Below are 13,979 nucleotides of genomic sequence, written 5' to 3'. Positions count from 1 at the left end.
CACGAGAAGAGCAAAATAAAAAGGCCTGAGAAACATCCATTATTGTGAGTTTGAATGCCTATGCCATTACTAGTCCAAGTAAAGGCAGATGGGGTAACAATGGCTGAAATTCAAATATGTCCTAATCGCTTGCAAATACCAGTGTGGATGGTCAGTCTAGATTCAGTTTAGTCATACATCACACATTTGCCTACAGACTGAGCACATTCTGGGTCATTTTTAGCATGACAATACATCAGTGGGTGAAGTATTACATTAGAAATGATGGTAACAAATGAGAAAAAAGTGTAATTTATTACTTAAATAAAAAACTCTTGGCTGAAATAAGTTAAGTTTCAAATATGTTTTTAAAGAAACGTTTTCTTCAGGCAGGCATTTACCCCGAAACACACAACCGCCCCTTCCTCCCCAGGAGCGCTACTGACCATTTTAGCAAGTTTCTTTGTCAAGATAAGAGACTAAAAGGCTGACAGATGTTCTCCAAATCTCTCAGATTATCTGTTAAGATGAATCTGATTCTCTACAAAAGGAGAGTGTCTGTCAGATCTGCTAGCCAATGTTTGATGGAAGGTCACCTCTTCTTTTCCCAGTAAAGGACTTGTTTTTTCGCAATTATAACACCACATGCTAGAAGGCGCCATTGTGCTACATTGAGTTCCATAAACTCATCAGATATCCCCAGAGTGATCAGAATTAGATTTGTCACCACCTGAACTTCCAGCATCATGCAAAGGATAAGAGACTATGTCACATGAGTACTCTTGAAGTTCAGGACAAGCTGACTAGCTTGTCTCATAGAGTATTCTCAATGGATTCACACTTCTCACACAAGGGTGAGGCTTCTGGGAACATGCTATGCATCATAATCTTTGAGTAGTGCAACCTGTATAAAAACCTGAATTGTATAAAGCGGTGCCGGGCATTAATAGAACACTCATGAATATATTCTAGGCTATTTTGCACACAGTCAGGGGTTAACAGTGCTCCAAGCTCCTTTTCCCTATTTTCCTTTATATTGCCAATTTTGGGAAGGCTTAGATATTGCAATGTCTCGTTAAGTTGGGAGACAATGAATGTGGAGTCGGTAAATATTCTAATATGGCTCTCTACATGTCCGGTACAGCCCTCTCAAAGTCGAGAAGGTGTTTTCACAAAGTTAATAATCTGCAGATACATACAGAAATTAGGAGTGCACCAATTTATCGACTAGCAAATTTTCTTAATTTTGGGAGATCAGTGATCGGCTGATATTTGCAGGCAAAGCCAACCTTATCTACCTCAAAACAGGTTTAAAAATAAACCACTGTCCCCTTCTGCTCTCCCGTGAGAGGTTTGACTGACAGACCAGATCATGACTGCGCGTTTTCTGCTAATAATAGTCACACCACTGTTGCCAACTCAGAAACTTTCTTGTTATATTTAGCAATAATTTTTTCAGACAAAAAAATTGGTATTGGTCAAGATTGGAATCAGCAGGTCAGGCTAGATCAGTAATCGGTGATTGGCCAGAAAACTGAAATCGGTGCACCCCGGGCAGAAGAGGGTAAATTATATTTCAGCTTGCGTTGTTTGAATGAGGCAATATATAATCCAATTTACAGAATACCAATACTACACAGTCCAAAGACATTCAAGTTCCAGGCATTGAATGTCCCACCTATGATGGTCTGCAGGGCTGTTGTAAACAAGGAGTTTGGTGCTATACAATCAACTTGGCACATTTATATGATTAAGAATTTATATATTGTTTATTTTTGCCCACTGACAAGAACGTTTATATATTTCACAGTTTTTCATAGTTGTGTGAACCTCTTTTCAAAGGTTAAAAGTTATGATTAAAAGCATTTAAATTCAGCCTTTCTTAATCTGATCCTTATTTCAAATGGGTAAAACAAAAAACTAACATAAGCTTATATTGTGATACATTTTTCAGTCATTTTGCCCAGTTCTATCTTCTATTGTCGATTTAGAACAAAATCTCCAAGGAATTTCTATAACATCTTGTTATATGCAATAAAAAACATATTTAAAGGCAAAAGAAGTTCAAAGTGGTACTAATAAAGTGTAGCTAATAAAGTGATCCATACATCAAAGACACAAAAACACTTTAACAGATAATTAAGGTGTGAAAGTACCTGAGCTGGCTTGACGTCTAAGTAATGAAGCACTTCTTTAAGCATGACAGGCATGTGAGGAGGCTTTTCAGCAGAAACACAAGAGAGTCCGTCAGACCTATCCCAAGAACCAGGGCCAGAAGACAAGCCGGCGGTGGCAGAATTCAGCCTCAACATTAATGACCTCCATGCTCTCTGTGCTGCCGGGTTTGTTTTCCATATCATTATATTGGAGATAAAAAGCATGTTCTTGTAATGACCTGTGGAGAAACAACAGCAAGTTATGCTAATTTAATGTACTACTCCAGGTTTGTGGCTGTTTTTTAACACTATAAAAAATAAATATTAGTTTAGTCTGACACAAGTGTTTTATTGTCCCTATATTCATTCATTTTGCAGCTTTATCCAAATCTGCTGCTAACAAACAATGTGGTGTGTCACACCACATTGTTGCAATGTTGCATTTGCTGACAATAACAATTTCCTTCCTTTGCAACTTGACGTGAACATAATTAATGTTATATTCTGGCTGCACAGTTCTTATATCCCACTACACTATGTATTATTGAGAAGAACTGTAAATACTAAACATTTTTTGTTGACTCAATTTTGGTATTTTTAGAAATACTTTCCACCACAATATACTGTATGTCATAAAAACAGTAAATTGTATGTTACCAATAAGGTTTCTATAGTCCATCAAAGTTAATTGATGGACTATAGAAAAGATTAAGCATGAAATGACAACGATAAAAAGATCAAATTAGCAAGTTAACGCTCTGCTGCCCAATAACAATAAGAAGTGATGATGAGCAACAATAGAGTGGTTCTCTTAAAATGTGAGTAAAGCATTTACCAGTAGGAGGTGTAGGAAGTGTCACTCTAAGTCAGCGACAACGTGTCACCGCAATCTAATTTTATTACACCAATAGAAAATTAATATTATAAATGTGCTTTATTAATAAACACCTAGAGATTCCCTGATTGCACAGCCTAACCGGTTATTAGTCCATAACTGGTGTGAAACTAGCCTGTTAAACACCAGTCCCTTTGTCTACACTTTGCTTTGCACAGAGTGTCTGGACCCTCAGCTTTGAGAAAAGGAGGTGCTCTAAAACAGCACAGAAAATCAATGTCATCATTCACAACTCTTTCTGTGCGCGGGTTGGCTGGTTGAAATTCAATCTGAGAAATCAAGCTCAATGAGAGAAATCAGAGACGGAACATCAAAGGGAGATGATAATTGAGCGGAATTGCATAAGAAGGCAATGGCCAGACTAGTGAGGAACCAGTTCTCTCAAAACAAGTAAACTCACAAAAAGACAGAATATAAATATAGAATAACAAATAAAAATACTATATAGTAAGGTTAAAATTTCAACTTAAACACTGTAGAGTGATTAAGAAATGGCACACTACACACATTGAGGACTATTCCACCTATAATTTACTTTATGTATTTGATCATGTATTGTCATGTTTAAAATATTAAAAAGATAAAGTACAAAATCATATGGGGGGGCACCAGAAAGCATTTGTGCTTAGGGAGCCCATAAGGCTAGCAACGGCACTGTAGATCCTGCTGCTTAGTTAGCTATTAGCCTCGCCGCTAAATATGCCAGGCTCACATTCGCAACAAGACTGGAATGACCAACATGAAGACTAATATGGGGTAAAAGTTTAACTTGTGCAACCAAGCAAGCTGGCACTTTGAAGAAAAATATCATTGGGGCAGGTAAAAAGAGGTTTCCGTATCCACCTGGCACTTATCAATGGAGTTAATATTGAATAGTCGTGACAGTATCATTAATACTCCTGCTACGTACACATTCACTTTACACTCTGTCCACTACTGAACAAACGGTAAACAGTATTTCACTGCACAACATGTGAAACAGCTCAACTAACAACTGTCACACTGAAACGTGCCTCCAGATGAGAAAAGCTAAACTGCAGCTTACCGTAGTGGATCAAGCGGAAGCTCCACCTCCAGCAGCCTCAGCGTGACGTGCTCGTCACTGCTGGGCCGCCCAACGTCTTCACCCTCACAGCCAATCCGCGGCCACACAGGAAGAGAGCTCCTGTTTGAAAATATTGGCGCTTGTTGTGCTAGCTGTCTCCAGCAACGCGTTGCTAACGACTTCAATTTTCATGTGACAGCGACTTACTTTAATAAAAAAAACTGCTGTGGCATGACAGATACCCGTCGTTTATGACAGGTAAGAAAAGAAAACTCCCACGGAGTTTTCTGTGTGATGGCTACTACAAATCTAACGTATTGTTAGAAAATACACGACGTTAGCTGGCTAGTTAGCGGGTGTTTGTCAGGTGTGCTAAGAGGCGTTTGTGCTTCTGTGTTTAAATATGTAGACATTTAACGAATGTATTGGTATAGTATTGATAATGGAAAAGCAGAACTTTTGTGTCTTTTAATATTTGTAAAGCAATACATGAATATATTTTACCGTTAGGACGTTGTCATCTCGATATATTAATGTATTCCTAAAGTAACCGCAGCACATTTTGACACAACGTTCCCTAGTTTTCGTTTAGTGATAGATTTTTTTTTTTTCATTAAGTGAACAATAGCAGAAAGACATACAGATTTGTTAATAATAAATTAATTTGTAAGTAGGCTAGGATTTTCACAATTTTTCATATTCGGATTTTTTTCAACCCAAATACTTGAACATATAAAAGGGAAAAAATGTGTTGGGGGTAGTGGGTGTGTATCAGAGGCGTATGAACTTCACACATATTACGCTAATCTTTCCCTGATTTTTAATGAACAAAGATACTTTCAGTTAATGCTTTAATCTACTGAAAATGCTGGCAGTCCTTGCTTTTTAAGTATTTAATGAATGGAGGCTGAGCATAGAAAAAAATTCAGCATTTGACCTGCAGGTCACAGATCAAAGCTGATTTAAATCTCTGGCCAATGATTTGTGGATCTCTGACTTAAACCATTATTTAATCGGGAAGTTAAATTCTACAGAGTGAAACTCTCTTTTATAGGAAAATACTGAAAATAAATAATCGAAAATGACTATACTCAAAACACAAATTAAATAAGCCAATGATGACAAAAATGGCCACAAGTACTGCAATCTGAAAACATGGTCAGTATATTTTCAAATGACTCAACATAAACAGTAAGAGCACCAATCAATGGCTGATTAATTTTACTACAAGTGCTGTTCCATGCTGTTAATATTAACTGTATTAATATAACAGTGTAGTCAGTTCTCACAGCAGAGATATTTATTTATTGTTTTATCTTAAGTGATTATATATGTATGTGTGTGTTGTTTTGTCTTAATTACTGCTTTGGGTATGTTGTTCTTTCAGCAAATGGCGCTTTTTGACTCTACTCCAGTTAATAATTAATATATTATTAGATTAGCTGATGATTATTTCAAAATCAATTCATCACAATTAATCCTATAAGTCAGACCAATGCTATGTTATTTATTCAAAAGCTTATTTTTATTGCCTTGGTTTGACCTCATCTAAACATACCACAACTTGTTGAAGAATGGGTTTACCCTGTAGCTGGAAGGTTCAGTTTACATTTCGTAATATAAATCGATGTATTTATCCTGAGCTGTGAAAAATATCTGACTTTAATGCAACATTTATATATTTTTTTTGCTTTGCATTATATAACGCAAGTAGATCAAATAAAGACATAAAATAACATGCCCTCTCTTTTTTGCCAAAATCACTTTTGGCAAAAAAAAAAAAAAAAAGAGGTGACGATGTGTTTTAGGTGAATGGTGTATTTAAGTTGAGTGAAATTTCAAGCTCCATATGTGTCCACATGTAGCATTAACTAAGCTACTATAGGGGTTTGCAATTTTCTAAAAATAATTGTTAGCCATGGTAGATTATCTTCTAATCATAATAAATCCAGCTCTTTCTACAATAAATCAGTTCTGCTGCATTTAGTACTCTGTTTAAAGACTGAAATACAGGCTTATACTACAGCTGACACAACCATTTTTTTTTTATTGGAAGGTTTTCATTGTCTCTGCTTGTGTCTTTGTTACAAGTCTTATGTTGCTTTAAAAGAAGCTTAGCAGCTAATTCCTTTATTTTGTTGTTAATGTTGCCTATTCAATATAACAGTTTAGGGCTGAAACGATTCCTCGAATGATTCGAGTACCTCGATTACTAAAATTCCTCGAGGAAAATTTACCTGCCTCGAAGCTTCGTTAATTGATGTTTTATCAGTTAGCGCACCGTGTTCCGGCCGGGACTTAATTTGCGTTGCGCGGAGCTCTCACTTCCGCCTCTGAGTTGTTGACAAAAGCTAAGTCTCAGCGGCATAAAGTCCAATCTTCAAGATTGGCCCGTGGGGATTTTATTGATTGATGATAATGCCCGACTTTTTATCGTTTTTGGGGAACCAATAAGCATCCTTAAAATGACTGGGGGAATGCCTGGAGTACGGCAGCATTTCTCCTCCGGGGCTGCTGGTTGAAAGCGAACGGCGGGAAGAGCGCTGAGGTGAGCGGATAGCCTGAACAGGGCGGGCGGCTGAGTAGCTGATGCTTACCGTGTAAATGTAGCTTTACCGACGAACCGCACAATAAATTTCATATCCCGGTCTGAAGAAACGGGTGGCGGAGCGCATCGTACATGGCTGGTAGATGAGTTTCTGAGTGTGACCAGTGAAGGTGTCGTAAATATCCCGTATTGCTTCCCCCCGTGTTCGTCCCCCGGTCTAACGGTTCGTCAGTCCGCTGGTCCATTTCCTCCCCTCCATCTTACGTTCGTTCATTCGCCCTCTCCTCCCACTCCAGGCGGCATTTCCCGTATTTTCAAACCCAAAGCGTGACAGGTTAGGTAGCAAGGTGAGTTTAATTAATCTATTAAACTCACTGAAGATGAATACATAAACTAAAAGCTGGATTGTAGACATTTTTTATAAGCATATTTGTGAGCCTGCCTCTTTGTTATTAAATTCAATATAATTTCAGATTTTTCTATAACTTTTCTTCTGGTTAACTTAGAAAGTGAGCTATTATTGTTACAGGTTAGTTTTCTAAACTACAAAAAAGCAACTGTTAGGGATGCTCAAATATGAAAAATTGGACTGATATTGATATCTGATAGTAACACCGGTATTATGCCAGATTTACCAATATTTCATTTTATAATTTTTTTTATCCGATTACTCGATTAATCGTAAGAATAATCGATAGATTACTCGATTACTAAAATATTCGTTTACAACAGCCCTATAACAGTTCAATGATGAGAAATTAAACGTCCTTGAAAATAAATTTCTGCTGTAAATTGGTAACAAAAGATTTCAAAAATAGTTAGCAGTTGTGTGTAAACAAAGATGGATTTATGTTCTGGATCATGTGATTGTTGATAGCTGGGTATCCAAATCAAAAGCTACGATGGCTGCTTCTGTTGTGCATATTCCACATTTGGATTTATATAGATGTCATTCCTATTACCTTGTTTTGTTTTTAGTAGAAACATTTGTGACAAGTCCACTGAAGCCCTTTTTTCCTTTTTGTGTTGCAGCAGCATTCTATTCACAATCGAAGGACCAAAATGGCAAGTGACGTGTGTAGTCACGTAAAAGTTGTAGTTCGGGTTCGGCCAACCAACGACAGCGAGAAGCGTGAAAACTGTCGCAATGTCGTCCAAGTTGTTGACAACCACATGCTTATTTTTGACCCCAAGGAGGAGGACATGTCATGTTTTGGGTCACAAAGAGTGAGGAGCCGAAACATCAACAAGAGGGCGAACAAGGACTTGAAATTTGTTTTTGACCACGTCTTTGACGAGAACTCTACTCAACTGGACATTTTTGAGAACACCACTAAAGGAGTACTAGATGGTGTAATGAATGGATTCAACTGCACAGGTAACTAACGTGGATGCAAAATTATTAAATGTGTTAGGCTTCTTGTTTGATTCAGGTTCAGCAAAAACCCCATTAGTGCAAAATAGTTAAGCAACAAAAAGACTAAATTGGTTCGAATAAAGTAAGGATAAAATTGGTTTGCCGTAAGAGGAAGCATGAATCAGACCTCACCTTTCCTGAATTTCTTAAATATTTTATAAGATTCAGGGTCACTAAAAAGTCATGAACAGATTGTCCCTGAACTACCTTCTCAATCCCTGGTGAAAAGGTTTGCATTCTTTATGATTAATTGGAATTGTTAGTTTGCACGTCCATTCCACGTAAGCCTGCGGTTCAGGGAAAATGCCAGAGAAAAAGTACACTGCAGAGAGCAAAGTGAGAGGGGAGTTACTTCATCACAGCATCCAGTCACCATTCTCAGTTTGCTCCCTACAGAGAATCGGTTCACTTTTTCCACCCCTCTGAAAAAAGTGTTACTGCAAAATTCAAGACAAAACTGTTTTTAAAATCAGAATGGGTGACATTAAAAAAAACTGAGCAAATTATATTATTTGAAATAGGTTTTCAAATAATATAATTAGGACTGTTGTAAACGAATATTTTAGTAATCGAGTAATCTATCGATTATTCTTACGATTAATCGAGTAATCGGATAAAAAAAATTTCTAAAATGAAATATTGGTAAATCTGGCATAATACCGGTGTTACTATCAGATATCGATGTCAGTCCAATTTTTCATATTTGAGCATCCCTAACAGTTGCTTTTTGTAGTTTAGAAAACTAACCTGTAACAATAATAGCTCACTTTCTAAGTTAACCAGAAGAAAAGTTATAGAAAAATCTGAAATTATATTGAATGTAATAACAAAGAGGCAGGCTCACAAATATGCTTATAAAAAATGTCTACAATCCAGCTTTTAGTTTATGTATTCATCTTCAGTGAGTTTAATAGATTAATTAAACTCACCTTGCCACCTAACCTGTCACGCTTTGGGTTTGAAAATACGGGAAATGCCGCCTGGAGTGGGAGGAGAGGGCGAATGAACGAACGTAAGATGGGGTGGAGGGAATAGACCAGCGGACTGACGAACCGTTAGACCGGGGGACGAACACGGGGGGAAGCAATACGGGATATTTACGACACCTTCACTGGTCACACTCAGAAACTCATCTACCAGCCATGTACGATGCGCTCCGCCACCCGTTTCTTCAGACCGGGATATGAAATTTATTGTGCGGTTCGTCGGTAAAGCTACATTTACACGGTAAGCATCAGCTACTCAGCCGCCCGCCCTGTTCAGGCTATCCGCTCACCTCAGCGCTCTTCCCGCCGTTCGCTTTCAACCAGCAGCCCCGGAGGAGAAATGCTGCCGTACTCCAGGCATTCCCCCAGTCATTTTAAGGATGCTTATTGGTTCCCCAAAAACGATAAAAAGTCGGGCATTATCATCAATCAATAAAATCCCCACGGGCCAATCTTGAAGATTGGACTTTATGCCGCTGAGACTTAGCTTTTGTCAACAACTCAGAGGCGGAAGTGAGAGCTCCGCGCAACGCAAATGAAGTCCCGGCCGGAACACGGTGCGCTAACTAATAAAACATAAATTAACGAAGCTTCGAGGCAGGTAAATTTTCCTCGAGGAATTTTAGTAATCGAGGTACTCGAATCATTCGAGGAATCGTTTCAGCCCTAAATATAATGACAGATATTTGTTGTCATTAGGAACAACAAATATCTGCTAACTGTAATTTTTATGGATCTGTGGTAAATATGGATCCATTTGGAGGATTAAACTTAATGTTCACTACCTTGACTGAACTCTTTTCTTCTCAGTACAACGTGTCATTTATGGTTACTTTTCTGAGCAGCTTTTGAATGTAGATCTCAGGCTGTTTGCAAACAACGTTCTTGCATAGTTTGAAAAAGTAAGAAAATAGTTGTATTTCCGGATATTTTTTTTTCAGTATTCCGTTTTCCTAAAGTTGGATTCACTTGTTCAATTATCCATCTATGAACAATTCATACATTCAGTTGTTCATAATTCATCTTTTATTCCATGTATTTTTCATCCATGGATTCTGTCAACCATCCATCTAGCTATTAGTCTGTAAATCACTTTCCCCTTTCATCCATCTATCTATCCATAATCCATCAATCTGTTCATTCATCCATAAATGTGCATCCATCCATCTTTCCATTCATGTTAATACCACAGATTCACCCCTATTTTCCATCCATTCATCTTTTTATTTACTTATCTTTCCGTTCATCCATCTTCTTCATCACTAGTTTTTTTTTTAGGCTTTTATTTTTGTGCTTTAGCAGAAATATCTGCCAAAAAATTATGAAATTAGCTGAAAATAAATTAGATATCTGAAAACTTGAATTTGGAAAAGTAGCAAAGTTCTACATTAAAAAATGTGTTCAGGCAGCATTTTAAGGCCTGGTTTGCGGTTCTGAAGCCATAGTTTAGGCCGTTGACATCTGTTTTGTGAGACATGTTATAGAAAGCAAAGGTTGTTATAAACAGGAAAGAAACAGTAAACCATACATTTTTGACAGGTTGAGATTTATTTATCACAATCTAGCATTCTTGCTCTTTGTCTGCATTATTGCATTATGTCAAAGAAGAACAACTAACGACATACTGTATTAAAATAAATGCTGTCTCACAATGTATAGACATATTTTTTGTCAATATATTTTGTATGATTTTAGCTAAAATAAACACTTAAATTCCTGTCACTTGATTGATTGAAGTTTGCAATCTGCATTTTGTGCACTTTCTCAGTTTTTTATGTTCTTTTAAAATTGATTTGTTGTTGGTGTTTATGCACCCTTTTCTTTTGTAATAAGTTTCCTTTTTTTTTTTGCTACAGTATTTGCTTATGGTGCTACTGGAGCTGGAAAGACCCATACCATGCTGGGTTCACAAAATGACCCTGGAGTCATGTACCGCACAATGAAAGAGCTGTTCAAACGGATGGATGATGCAAAGGAGGAGAAAGAGTTTACTCTTGCATTTTCATATCTTGAGGTATTTTCCATATATGTATTTTGTGTAGAATGGATCATTTATTTTTAACCTCAGCTGGTTACTTTGCGTCTAACAGCATTTCTTACATTACTCCTCCATATTTGTTTACTTTCATTTTTAATTAAAAACTGTTCCTTTCAATCCTGCATTTCCATCTTTTGTCTTGAGGTGACTAGGTTGTTGAAGCTTGCCCTTGGCGCTTAACTATGTTTTTGTTGGTTCCCAGGTTTACAATGAACAGATCAGAGACTTGTTGGCGAATGTCGGGCCTCTTGCTGTCAGAGAGGACAGCTCCAAAGGAGTAGTTGTTCAGGGCCTCACACTTCATAAGGTTTGCCAGCTAACGATACAACATTGATCCTTCTTGTTATTGTAATTCTGCTCCTATGGTTCTACTAAACAACGTAATGTCTCTATACATTTAACAATAAATGGATAAACTGCTATGCAAAGACTTTCTTCCCATTTTAACTTTTTTCCGCATTTAATCTAAAGTTGGTCTAAACTTGCTCATTTGCAGCACTTTTTAGATGTTTCACTGTTTTCACCTGATTCATCCCCCTCATGCTGACAAAACTTTCTGTTGATGTTTTACAGCCCAAGTCTGCAGAGCACATTCTTGAGGCTTTGGATTCTGGCAATCGAAACAGGACACAACACCCAACTGATATGAATGCCACTTCTTCTCGCTCTCATGCTGTATTTCAGGTATTTTAATCTTGTAAAAAACATGAAAAGATTTTGTATGTTTGTTTTTTTTGTTGTTGTTGCTTTTAAGATAAATAAATAATAATAAAAAAAGAAAACATCACAATTGCCTGCAAAGTAACCAAATACAACAGCTAACTGTACCCACCTTTGAGTGTATATATACAAAATATGAACTTAAAGAATCTTTTACTGGTAGAAACTTCAAACATACGTTCTTTTTAAGCTAACACTTTTGTTTATAATTTCTCAGATATATTTGAGGCAGCAGGACAAAACAGCTAGTCTCAACCCGAATGTCTGCATAGCCAAAATGAGCCTGATTGACCTGGCAGGCTCAGAGAGGGCCAGCGCCACCAATGCCAAGGGAGCACGCCTACGAGAAGGTGCTAATATTAACCGCTCCCTCCTGGCCCTGGGAAATGTTATCAACGCTCTTGCGGACCCAAAGGTGAGCTTGCGTTCCTCCATATCTTCATTAATTACCAAAAGGGTAAAAAAACAACATAATGACCACATGAAAGAGAATTTAAATTTTGTCTAGTCGATAACCCTAACACTTATGAAACTCTCAATAAAAGATGGCGAGCACATTGCTTACACAAGATGCAATGTTGTTTCTTAGACCTGCATTTATCATGCAGAATAAGAGAATTAGCAATCAGGATTACAACATAAATAATTGTGTTCATGGAATGGTAACTGTATACCATCACTAAGTCTTAGAAAGTCATTTTTAGTTTTTAAATAAAGTAATCATTGGGGAATGGTCAAACCTTTGAGGGATTATATGTGTGCTTTGACTAATTTAGTTGAGACATTAAAACCTGATTAGGAATCTATGTAAAAGAAATTATTACAATTAAAATATTTTGAAACGCATTTTTATTTTGCGGTTGTTCAACAATATGTCAACTGCATATTTTTACCCACGTCAAGCAATGTTTTATGGACAGTAGATTACAAAGAAAATGCCAAACTTTTAAGCAGGCCTATTAATTCTATAGAAAAAAACAATTTAAGAGTTTGTTGGGGTTTTTTTTTTTAGAAACATCACAAACCACTGTTTTATTATTATTAATTTTCTATTTGTTCTAAATTTTATTGACTGGTTTGTATTATGACTTAAACCAGTTAAGTTTGATGTTGTATGAAGTTATCTCCTCTCTCTATGGTAGTGAACATGGAACCTGGGAAGGAAAGAGTCAACTGGGTAATTGGGTATTATTTCATTCCAGTTGCATACATTAACCTGTCAAGCAGTCTTCTCATTTTACACACCAGTCTCAAGAGACAAGACACAGGCAGGCGGCACGCATTTAGGAAATGCTGTGCAAACCTACCACGGCCATGTTGAAATGCAATCCATCTTCAACAGGCTTCTGCTTCATTCTTTGGGTTGAGTCTGTCTTCTTTCATCAGCATTGTTAAGTTGCTGCTGTACTTGACTCATTTTTTTTTCTTTTAAGAGTTGCAGTCATGGATTCATTCTTAACCCACCACAGCTTTGCCACCCTGTCCCTCATGGTTATTGGTCCAAGGAAATTCATGTTGCGGTCAATGTTTAGAGGAAAGAATTTCCTAACTCGTTTCTTGACTGACATACCATTCATTTGAGAGAGCTGAAGAATGTCTGCTCGATTCTGTTTGGGCTCTCGTCATCTTCATATTATGCTGTACGTACAGAGATTCTGTTGTAAGTTGTTTGCCTTAGGCAGTGGTCATACTTTTGTTGAGCCATCTGAAGAAGCACTCCATTTCTCCAGCTTGTCCTTCAGTCAAGCCCGGAGTTTTACATCTACTGAAAATGCGCCCCGTTTAGTGAAAGTGATGCCTTTTTAAAAGGGTTTACATGTTGATGTTTTCAATAATGCTAAATCACTCCTCTAATTGTCCCGGTCTTTGATCTGGGAAGAAAAAGTTTTCCATGCTCCAGCTGTGCAATAATTGTTGTTTACAGCTGGAACAGATGACACTTGTTAAAATCATGTAGTGTTTTGACAGCAGAAACAAAGGATGCGTCTTTTGGGATTTGTTAAAGCTTTTTGTCACTAAAGCCACGCTTGGTGGTGGCAGGCATGTTTCTGTTTAAGGTTATTAACATTCTAGATGTTTCAATAAAATTTGGCACTGGTGGACTAATAAAAGCTGTACTGCGTTATGCAGTCACAACAAGGGCTTAGTCATCTGTGGAATGTCTTAAATGCACTCGTGCTGCACTGCTCAGAAAC

General features: G+C 37.3%; 2 protein-coding genes across 3 annotated transcripts in view; one reads left to right on the top strand and one right to left on the bottom strand.

The window, feature by feature from the left end:
- mettl15 (methyltransferase 15, mitochondrial 12S rRNA N4-cytidine) overlaps positions 1-4,142 on the bottom strand; it is a 54,849-nt gene extending 50,707 nt beyond the window's left edge. The window contains exons 1-2 of the mRNA XM_014998830.2: positions 4,076-4,142; positions 2,136-2,374 (exon numbers count right to left, since the gene is read on the bottom strand). Of these exons, the coding sequence (XP_014854316.1) occupies positions 2,136-2,360 (225 nt within the window). The 5' untranslated portion in view covers positions 2,361-2,374; positions 4,076-4,142. The remainder of the gene's footprint in view (positions 1-2,135; positions 2,375-4,075) is intronic.
- Positions 4,143-4,198: 56 nt separating this feature from the next.
- kif18a (kinesin family member 18A) overlaps positions 4,199-13,979 on the top strand; it is a 29,535-nt gene continuing 19,754 nt past the window's right edge. The window contains exons 1-6 of one of the 2 annotated variants that reach the window (XM_014998828.2): positions 4,199-4,333; positions 7,659-8,001; positions 10,883-11,040; positions 11,267-11,371; positions 11,638-11,748; positions 12,002-12,199. In XM_014998828.2, coding sequence (XP_014854314.2) covers positions 7,686-8,001; positions 10,883-11,040; positions 11,267-11,371; positions 11,638-11,748; positions 12,002-12,199 — 888 coding nt within the window. In that variant the 5' untranslated portion in view covers positions 4,199-4,333; positions 7,659-7,685. Of the gene's footprint in view, positions 4,334-7,655; positions 8,002-10,882; positions 11,041-11,266; positions 11,372-11,637; positions 11,749-12,001; positions 12,200-13,979 lie in introns of both variants that reach the window. The other variant, XM_014998827.2, reaches the window with a different exon arrangement.

The sequence above is a fragment of the Poecilia mexicana genome, unplaced genomic scaffold (genome assembly GCF_051168715.1).
Source record: "Poecilia mexicana isolate PSO_F unplaced genomic scaffold, ASM5116871v1 scaffold_3, whole genome shotgun sequence".
Lineage (NCBI taxonomy): Eukaryota > Metazoa > Chordata > Actinopteri > Cyprinodontiformes > Poeciliidae > Poecilia > Poecilia mexicana.
Note: the sequence above shows the minus strand (reverse complement) of the source record. Positions and strands in the feature narration are given on the sequence as shown.